The sequence below is a fragment of the Elaeis guineensis genome, chromosome 5, assembly GCF_000442705.2.
Source record: "Elaeis guineensis isolate ETL-2024a chromosome 5, EG11, whole genome shotgun sequence".
Lineage (NCBI taxonomy): Eukaryota > Viridiplantae > Streptophyta > Magnoliopsida > Arecales > Arecaceae > Elaeis > Elaeis guineensis.
In genome coordinates this window covers 116677495-116688140 of record NC_025997.2, presented here as the reverse complement: position 1 = coordinate 116688140, position 10646 = coordinate 116677495, and the positions used below count along the sequence as shown (strand labels likewise).

Below are 10646 nucleotides of genomic sequence, written 5' to 3'. Positions count from 1 at the left end.
AAAAAAAGAATTTTGATACACAAGGATGTACGGAAAAAGTAGTGGTGGCAATTGGTCGGGTCAATGCGGGTCAGATCAAAAAATTATCAACCTAAATCTGACCTATTTATTAAATAGATCAAAAATTCAAACCTAAATCCAACCTATTTATTAATAGGTAACCTGGCCCGACCCATTTAACCCATTTATTAAACAGGTCAAATTAGGTTAAACGGATTAAATGGGTTAAACAGATTAAATAGATCGAGTTAAATAGGTCAGAAACAAGTTAAGTAGGTTTTAAACAGGTTAAACAAATTTTAAACGAATTAAACAAGTGAAATAGATCGGGTTACATAGGTCAGAAACAGATTTTAAATAGGTTAAATAAATTAAATGGATTATCTGACTCAATCCAATCTGAATATTAAACGAATTAAACGAGACAGATATCTAAAACTCAAATTTGACCCAAATATTAAATAAAGAAAATGGACCGACCTATTTATGATCCAAATCCATTTAGTTTAAACCCAAACTTGTTTATGAGGGATTGAACACGGGTCAGATTGGCGGGTTGGATCATATTTTATTGATCCTAGAATAAAAGAGATGAAAGGATATTAATCTGAGTTTTGAGTGGATGATTGGAAAAAAGTTTCTGTTATACAGGGTTTAAATTCACCTCACCAATCTTTGCTTGTGCCACGAGCAATATCTTGCCCGCCAACACCTTCATGATGGCCCTATTGTGCAGGTAAATAAAGATGAATGATTTGAATATATCACCTCTCTCTCTCTCTCTCTCTCTCTCTCTCTCTCTCTCTCACAAACAATTCTAATTGGCTGATTGTTTTGGTTGTGCATATGATTTAGGATGGTGGTGGTAGATCTTAAGAAGGTGAGGTGACAAGCAAAGATGATGGGTACACTGGTGATAGTGGTTGGGGCCATGTTGATGACCCTCAGCTAGGGACCAAATGTGTCCATAATTATGCATCCAATGTGCAGGTTACCACAGATTCAACTGATAAAGGTTTGAGGGCTCCATCTGCCTCATCACAGCCACCTTATTTTGGGCTACTCTTTTCATCCTTCAGCTTACTAAGCACACAAAAACACCACCATATTTCTTATTCGAATATTTTCTGAGTAAATGGTTAGCTCCAGCAGGATGGATCTTCTGAAGGAAGCAGCAACATTTCATCCTGTATCGGTTGCAGGGAACGAGTCTTGCTTCTCTGAACTCGGGAGTAACAAAGTTCAGAATGCCCATCAGAACAAGTCATCTTATTGAATTGGTATGTCATAACCATTCATCTAATTTTACAAAAGTAATAGAAAAGCAATAGAAAGAGGAACAATCTTCGGACTTGTGAATCCGTTAACCACATGAATGGCAAATCCTGTGATGGCCTAAAACTTATTAACAAATGAAGAACTAAGAAACATGGATTAGTATGGAAATTCTCCGACCATAGTTTGGCAAGTTCGGGCATTACTTTTGCTTAACTAGCAAAAACACAGCTCCAGATTAGAGACCAACCTCACAAGATCCTCCAAGGTGATTTAAAATCAGCAGTTTTTTTTTATAAAGAAAACAGCATGCCATTTTCCTTTAAAACTGCTTAGAAAAAGAAAATAATGAGGATAATAGCATTATTAACAATACATGAATTACAAACAGAATATTAGCATCCGCCCCTTTTATATATAGCAGGGGATTTGGATAGGTCTTATAGAACAATGTAAAACGTTTTATTGGGCCATCATACACATATATCTTAGTAAGCACCAGAGTCTGAATCCTGCTGCCTCATCTGATTCAGATGAAAGGTTCCTTGCATAGTCTCATCCACTTCCACCATGAACTCCTCTACCTTCTGTCCTCTCTTAACTTTAAGCAGCAGATCAAACTTGGCAGAATTTTCAGTCTTCTGAAAGAGGAGAAAATGAGAGGATGGATGAATTTTCAGCACTTGAAAATTTTTATAATTATAACTTTGAGAAACCTAGTAAATGAAATGAATGATGAAAGAATAGGAATAGGAAGACATAAGGGCTACAAAAGCCAACCTTGGCTTTTGCAGAAAGGACCTCAAGTAGTTCATAGGGGATAAGAGAGTTAGACATTTGTTGGATGGATTTTACAGCATGAACTGCTGCATCTTGTATGATAGGGTCATGCGTTGGCACCATGAGCCATCCCGCTTCATGCCCATCTGGCACATGACCAATCTCATTATGACTATATCATTCTTAACAAAGGACAACAAAAAGCTGCCAATAAAGCAGTGCATATGGTTCTAACGGTCATTTACATGGCACTTCGATACATCCTAGATGCACATGATGGCATTTGGCATATGATAGTATCAATTTCACCAGCAAATTTGCTCATAAAAAGACTGCTCCAATGTTGGGTAGAACTGTAGAGGTTCTTATACTCTTTAGAGCTTTCTAAAGGAGAAAAACATGAAGTAAAAGTTTGGTTTTCTTAGAACCCCAATTAGTAATTGTGGTGATATAATAGATTTATAGTCTCAAAACTCAACACCTAAACATAGTATATAAGCATGAAGACATGCATAGATGCAAAATTGATCTTAAATTAGTAAGCTAGATGAAAGACAAAAGATGCACCAATTCAGAACAAAGTGTTGGAGAACTGAAAGTATGCAATAAAAAAACAATAAGGGCCTAAATAAGGGGAGGGACTTCATTAGTTGTGATCAATATCCCAATGATCACATGTAAACCAAAAAGGGAGTAGCTGAGTTATTGACTTGGAATCCTAGTGAAGTTAATCATTCAAATTCTCACAGAATAGTGCAGACCTACTTATGGAGTCAATAAATGAAGAATTGTTTGCAACTGTGATCAGAATTACCTTTGGGAGTTTCATTCTCCGAAGAGCAGTCACCTAATGGAATAAACTCCTGAAGCTCCTTAAACTTCATCCAGGGTTTGACCCAGACCTTAGCCTCATATAGCTTTTTCTTCCCTCCATCACTTGCCTCAATAGTTATGTAGTAAATAATTCCAGATACAACTTGCTCTTTCACCTTAACTACTCGACCAAACTCAAGCAGAGTATTCTGTACCGAAAACATCAAATAAACTCAGGGAAATTAACATACAACAATTAGCAATTATATGGATATCTGTGGCATATATAGAAGGTAGAACAAGCGCAGAAGAAGATGGCTAAAATAGAATGCTATAGCCTATAGACTGTGTGTGGTGCGGGAATAAAGAAAATTTAGCATAGGAATAATTATTCAATGTGGAACGGTTATTCCCTAAGTTAATGATTATGGTCGGTGAAAAGTTTTGAGTAATTCTTTCTAGGTGAGGTGTCTTTTTTTTTTTTTTTTTTTCAAAAAGGAAAATAAGGCAGGAAAAATGAGGGCTTTATGGCAAGAATAACTTATTCCAGCCTTCCGAGAAAATAATTCTCTCCGGCATAAATAGGTTCGACCAAAATAACTTTCTTCCTTTATTTTGTTTTGTAGAAGTTTCTTGACGAGCATAAGCTTTTGGTTCGAAACTCCCCAGAATCAACAGAACTTAGATTATTATCACGGATAAACTGGTGATCAATGGAAGTCCAATAATATAAGAAAAATTAAACCCAGTTAAGAGTAAAAATGGAGCCTAAATCTAATAGAACAAAGAGAGGATACGAAGAACAAATAGAGACTGTTCCAATCCTCACCGCCTTCTTGTTGTGCTCTTCGACGGCGAAGCGAGCAAGCTCTTCGATCTCGACGCTGTTCTGGATCTCCTTTGCATCATGAACTCCTCCCAAGGTGGCCATGGCGATCGCAAATTATTTACCCACACCAAATCAAATAACTAGCAGCAGCAAAGAGAGCAAAGATCAAATGCTTCCTTGAGAACCTGGTCTCATGCTCTTCCTTTTATAACCTCTCCATTCTTTCTCCTTGGAAACTTCGCTCCTCAACGCTCGCCAACGAATACCTATCCTTCTGACCAAATTTCTAAAACAGATAACGTGTCCCCGCTAGATTCCCCAGTTGCGTATTTGTTATGCTTGAACCGGGTTGCATCTGAGCGTTTGTTATGCTTGAACCGGGTTGCATCTGGGCGTACAACTACTTGGGGATTTTGGAGGAGCAGCGTAGTGAGGTGATCAAATTCCGTAGGCTGACGAAGGTTTTGGCCTTCTGGGGTGAGGATAAGGGAGGATTAGTCTTAAATTCTAGAAGATTTGAATTAAGTGGAGCACTCTGGTCAAGGTGGGTTAAGTATGATACATGCAATCTCCCAAAACATGTCTCTCCACATGCTTTGAGATACGTGTACGAGATAAAGATGTCAGATTTTATACAGTGAGATACATGTTTTGCAATTAGACGTAACCATGTATTCTTAGTAGGTAGCATATCATATCCGCGTCCGTCTTGATATGGTGTTTGACTCGTATCCAAGAGTCTTTTGTCATTTGGTAAATTGCTTGAAATGAACTTGTGGCTATAAAAGAATTGCCCTACCAAAATGGAACTGATGAATGAGTTCTGTCCAAAACATTTTAGAAAGGGATCTTAATATGATCTCATGACTATGTGTTTGCATCCGGGAGATTAAAAAAAATGAGAAGATGCAACAACTAAAGGCTTCTGCATTTAAGTAATCTTAGAAAAGGATCTTACGACAATGTGTTTGCAAGTGGGTGATTTAAAAAAGAAAGGGATGACGAAAGAAAGTGACACCAAGAGAAAACTAGCTTATATTATATTTAATTCATCTTTTGGACTATATTAGAAAATTACATTTTACATTTTTGAGATATGACAATAGATTATTGATGTGGAAAACATTAGCTGAATCTCATCCGGTCATATTTGGTTCGAGTTTGGGTCGGTTTTTTGGTTCATGTCTGATATGGATCAAATATTCTGATCCAAATTCTAAATGGATTAGATACAAATTAGAGTTTTTAATCTAATTTAGGATATAAGGATAGAGATTTATTTGAGCCCAAATAATTTAGATCTAATTGAACCTTCGACCATGATCTTGCATATAAATTTTTAGATCATTAAATTTTTTTTAATGCATTTATTTAAATTATTTCAATAAATGATCCATTAAATATTAGATTTGATATGTTAAATTGCATCCATTAAACATCGAACTTGACAAAATAGATTGACTTAGGTCAAATGGATCATTTTATGTCGTGCCGATGAGACTATTTGGCCAGGAGAGGTACATGTTAAGATTTTACTTCACCCGACCGATCTAAACTATTGCCATCTATGCAAATGATTGTTCTGTTGGTGATCTTAAAATCATTCATTATGTTTGTTTTCATAAGATAAAGCAGGTTAAGTTAGATGACAAGAAGAGACTTCAAGTGCTTACATAGGGAGAACAAGGCATAATGAAACGCAGCATTGGAGTGGTTAGGGAAGGAAAAGATGCCGGTGGCCGGTGAGAGAATCCAAGCAGAAAAAATATATATATAAAAAAGATAATTCCCAAGTGCCTTTGAGGTGGAAGTCAGCAAGAGGCCAAGACTCAGATATAATTTTCCAACTCTTTCGGCAAGATTAGCATAAACAATTTTGCAATGATGAACAAGCTAGAGTCATGATAGCTACTGATAAAATCTTTAATACAAGACAAAATAAAATTTTGAAAGAAAGGCCCATTGCTGAATTGACTTTCTAAAATCTGGTGGGGCCAGAGCAAAGTCTTTTTTTGGCTACATATAAGTTTGCATTTCAAGGAAGCAATTTCACTTCATCCCTCCCACCAACACGAGCTGCCCCCTTGTTTTCCCCGATTGCTTGGTACCTTTCTTCTTGGGGCTCGAACATCCTTGATCTACGGTGGAAAAGCATTTCCATCATGTTTCTAAAAGTTAAATACATACTTTTAAGCTAAATAAATGAAAAAACTTAACTCAAAATAGATGTCATTTTAGGATCTTTGGATCGTTAAAAATGAATATATGTTGTAGTTTTTTTTCTTAAAAATTAAAAAATACATTTAGTTTTTATTAACATTGTGGCAAGATAAATATAAAGAAGCTATATTTGTAAGGGTATATATATATATATATATATATATATATCATATAAAGTTGTTGGATTTTGTCCACCCTATAGGAGGGGCTACATCCTAGGCATTGGATTTTGTGCAACAGAATTTTTAAATGCATGACTATTGGAGATTTGCCCAACTATGCATGAGAATTCATCCATCAATGCCCGAGGATATCCAGCTTGCCCGCCGGATCCATGGCGTGAGGGCGTGATTTCCGTTCCCCGTTGATGCTATCTAGCTTTTTATCGTGGTGATCTGTTTGTAGAAATGATGCAGAGGAAGTGGATGGATGTTCAGCTCTGATGAAATTTTAAAGCAACGGATGCTTTCTATCAAAAAAAAAAAAAAAAAGGTGAAAAGAGAATGATTTATGTTGAATCAAGGGGAAGAAATCTGAGCCTCTAAAATTTTATTGTAGTAAAGAGGTAAACTTGCACATAAGGGGATGTACATCCTTCCAAAATCAAAGATCCAAAAGAGCTGAGGACAGAGAATGAGTTCTGTTGCGGCCAATCGCCTCGTCGCCCGATCGCCGGGAAGCGTGCACCTGCAAAAGGAAGTCCGCACTGACCGGAGGCGGCTCCGGCGGGGACCCTCCGACGGTCAAGTCAGAGAGGTGACTGGGCAACAGTGAAATGCAGACAGAGAGCTCTGAGAAAGAGAGAGGGAGAGGAGCGAGCCTGCGTATGTGGGAGAGACGGGCGGATCGACCTCTTGCACTGTTGCCTTCCCCGGTATATATAGTGGAGCACGGTATGGCGCCATCATTAATGGCGCGGACAAGTGAGGAACTGTCAACTCACTGTAGACTGTCAGAGCCGCCGTGAAAACGTCATGTCGCCGTGTAGCCGTCTAATCGCCAGGGTTGACCCGGCCCCGGGCGGGACAATGCCCCTAGGTAATTGTGCCGCATGTCCGTGTCAGGGCTGACAACGTCTGGCGACCGTACGGTGGTTGGTGGAGTCGGCCGACCCCAGGTCGGTGGCCAGCAGAGTGGCGTCGGACTCCTCCGTCGGTCGGCGAGCTTCATGTGGGTCGGCTACCAGACCTCTGGGTTTAGTCGGTCGGGAATGGACCGTGGAATGGCCGTAGTTAGTCGCTGATGGCGTCCGTCGGCCTGTCACCCGACCTACGATCGGCCAGTCAGAGTCGTCCGTCGGGCCGTTGGTTAGTCGGTCGGGCTTAGTCGGTCGGGCCGCCAGCCGGTCGGGCCCTCCGATAGTCGGTCGGTCGGTCGGTGGGTATCCCCCAACAGTTGCCCCCCTCCACTCCTAAGTCGGGTGGAGAGCTGGCCGATGCCTTCATTCGGGTAGCAAGACCGGACGACTGGGAGTGGATTTGTCGCATGTGCAGATCCGACCGTACCGCCGGCTGATCCGTTGTCAGACACCTCACGAATCCCAAGTGATCCGAACGTCTAGTCGATGCCAGAAGTCGCGCCGGCGTCAGGTGTCAGACGCCACGTCTTGTCGTCGTCAGTCGTCACGTCGGTGTCAGAAGATCGGGCGCCGGACGATACGACGTCAGTCGATCGGATATTCGGTGCCGATCGCGGGTGAGGCATCCCATCGGGAACGCGGACCGGCGCGGGCGGCCGACTGCGGAGCCAACCCCCGCGCGCCGCGTGTCATGGTGGTTGGCCGGCGTCCGCTCCGGCATTTAATGAGGGCGGTGCGGGCGTCCCGGGACGAAGCGCGCCGAATCCTCAGCCAACCGGCGGGCGCCACGCGTCGCGCATCTGGAGGTCTTTGGTCGGCGCGGGAGCATCTCGGCCGTCGGTCGGCCCTATATATATAGGACCTCCCGGACCCAGGACCCACACTCGCCATTTGCTGGGGGAAACTCTGTCCGGGCGATTTCTCGGTCGTCGCGGGCAGAGCTCTTCTCCACTTCCGGAGGGTCCATCGGGTTCGTGGTCCCCTCTTCTCCTTCTTCTCCCCTTTCTGCTCTTTTGGTTCCTGCATAATGACCAGGAAACCGACCCAGGGAGCTCGGTCGGGGAACCCGACCGACGACTCTCGATCGGCTCCGGAAGATGAGGCTTCCTCGCTTTCGGGGCCGAATGTCGATCAGCTTCGGGAGCACTATCGCATCCCGGAGCAGTTTCGGCTCTCCGCTACAGGGGCCGGCGGTCGGGTCAACAACCCTCCGCCTGGCGACCTGGCGCTATATGTCGAAGACCTTCGCGCGGGTCTTCGGCTCCCGATTCCGGAGTTCGTCCGGAATCTGCTTGATTACTACGGACTCTGTCCGGCGCAGCTGGCGCCGAACTCTGTTCGTCTGATAATCTCCTTCGCGTTGTTGTGTCAGCTTTTGCCGACCAACCCTCGCGTTTCCCTCTTCCGGGCATTTTTTGTGCTCCGACCCCACCCTAAGGCCCGAGGGTGGTGGCTCTTCAACCCCCGGAAGGGTCTTGCTTTCATAACCGGTCTTCCATCGTCCATTCATGGATGGAAGAACCAGTTCTTTTTCGTTTCTTCCTCTTCTTCTTGGGGCTTTCCTTCCCGCTGGGGTGTACCCCGAACTGAGGCCAACGACAACAGTCGGGTCGACGCGGACGACCGGGAGGACTTCCACCGACTCAAAGACATGTCGGTCCCGAAGCAGAGGGAGCTTGTTACCGAGCAAGCTCTCTATGATGCCGGCCTGAGTCTGGTCCCCCGAATAGGTATCGTCCGATCCCCCAGCTTTTCTTTTTGTTCGGCTTTAGGGTAGTTCTGGTCCGGCCTTTGACACTGGTCGGTTTTGCAGGGACACCGCCGAGGATGAGGCCGACCGATGCCGAGATTCGTCAATTTGCCGCCGCGAGGAAGAGGCCAGCGTCGGGGGCTGGCCCTTCGCGCCCTTCCAAGAGACCAACCCCAGTCCCGCCGACCGTGGAAGCGTCGGCGACCGAGGGGTCGGAGCCGATCATAGCCCTCGCGGCTCCGACTGTCCAAGTCGAAGAGAGGCCGACCGAGGAAGTGGCCGAAGGAGTGTCGGCGGCTTCGCCGCCGCGGGTGAGGCCGGATGACGTTCGGGAAGCCGAACATCGTCCGGAGGCGTCCGCTGGCGCAACGGGGGGCGCCGGGTCGAACTCCAGCGTCCCATCGCTGCCAGCCCCATCGGTCGGGGCAGCTGATCGGGGGAAAGCCCCGATGGAGCCCTCGGAGGAGGAGAGATCAATGCCCCCCAGCGCATACTACCCTGAGGGTGCATCGGCCTTGGCCGACCACAACCTTGCGAGGAGGTTGTGCCAGGGGATCCTCCTCCCTACCGACGTGTAGTCGTTGCGGTCTCGGCAGGTGACCGAGATGCTGTCGCGGTTCTACCCGACAATGGTGGAGGTAAGCTTCGCGTCACCTTTTTCCTTAGAAGAATTTTTGCTTGCCACATAATTCTGACGAAGCTTTTTTCCGTCGGCAGCTGATCTTCACCATGTCCGAGTTGGAGGCCGGATACCGAAGGTTCGGCGACGTTCGGGCAGCCTTTAAAGAAAGGTCGGCGGCGGCCGAAGCCGAAAGAGCGAGGCTGGTCGACCAACTGCAGGAGTCGGCCGACCGGGAGGCCAAGTTGACGGACGAGGTCTCCCGGCTTATGGCCGAACTGAAGTCGGCCAAGAAGGAGGCCAAGCACAAAGGTCGGGCCGTGCGTCGTCTTCGACGCGAATGGGACGGTGCCACCTCCGAACTCCAAGGGGAACGCGAGCAACTTCGGGTCAGTCTGGGGAAGCTCGCGGAAGCCGAAGAGGAGTTGTCCATCGCCCAGATCGACGCCGAAATTGCTAGGGCCGAGGCGGAGTTGGCGAGGGAGGAGCTGGCCCATACTGAGGACGAGGCACGGTCGGCGAGGGAGTCGGCCGATCGTGCGGTTGAGGACTTCCGGGCCTCCGACCGGTACAAGGAGGAGATGCTCGAGTCGGGCTTCGCCTCCTACCGGGTCGGGTTCGAGGACGGTCGGGATGCCGTCCATGCCTTGTACCCGGAGGTGGACGTCAGCCGAGTCGTCCCGCTACTCGCCGAAGAGGAGGGAGCCGAAGAGGAGGCCGACCAGCTGTCGGGAGGCGTCATCCCAGCGGAGGAAGCCGTCCCGGAGCAGGAGCCGACCGAAGGTCCCTTGCCGACTGAAGGACATCCTTCTGCCGTTGATCCAGCGCCGCTCACGGTCGAGATGCCGATCCTTCCCGATCCTCCGTCAGTCGAAGAGATCAACCAGGATGAATGATCGGTCCAGCCGACCGTCTTCTTTTTGTTTCTTTTTGAAAATACGTGTAATCGGGCTTCGGCCCGACTTTGTAATTTCCTTCGATCAACGAATGAAATTGTCTTTTCTTGTGTCTTTTGTTTGAAATGTCTCTTATTGCTGTAATGTCGAACCCTAGTTACCAACTTAGAGAAGTCGCCAACTCGGGTAAGTCGGTAGGACTTAACCGACTTGCACAGCTCCGAAGTAGCTCGTGTCCCGACTTTAGGTCGGCTTCCAATAGTTGAAGTCGCCGGTCGGGCGCATCTGTTAAGTCGGGAGCCGACCGAACCTAGTAAAGGTTTGGTAGTCGGACTTCCGTAGATGCGTTCAGTCGAACATCGACCGGCGCAGTGTCGGGGGAGCGA

At 46.0% G+C, this 10646-nt stretch overlaps 1 protein-coding gene across 1 annotated transcript; it reads right to left on the bottom strand.

The window, feature by feature from the left end:
- Positions 1-1607: 1607 nt before the first annotated feature.
- Positions 1608-3955, bottom strand: LOC105033352 (cysteine proteinase inhibitor 12). The gene is made up of 4 exons (XM_019846616.3): positions 3698-3955; positions 2870-3077; positions 2056-2201; positions 1608-1916 (listed from the first exon to the last, which is right to left on the bottom strand). Exons 1-4 carry the CDS (start codon positions 3797-3799, stop codon positions 1764-1766), a joined length of 609 nt encoding a protein of 202 aa, XP_019702175.1. The 5' UTR covers positions 3800-3955; the 3' UTR covers positions 1608-1763.
- Between the last annotated feature and the right edge of the window lie 6691 nt (positions 3956-10646).

Excerpts from the sequence above, each read along its gene's own strand:
- LOC105033352 (XM_019846616.3), bottom strand. The coding sequence starts at position 3,799 with ATGGCCACCTTGGGAGGAGTTCATGATGCAAAGGAGATCCAGAACAGC. Across the intron at positions 3,078-3,697 it reads AAGAGCACAACAAGAAGGCG|AATACTCTGCTTGAGTTTGG; the intron begins GTGAGGATTGGA and ends TTTTCGGTACAG. Across the intron at positions 1,917-2,055 it reads TCCTTTCTGCAAAAGCCAAG|AAGACTGAAAATTCTGCCAA; the intron begins GTTGGCTTTTGT and ends CTCCTCTTTCAG.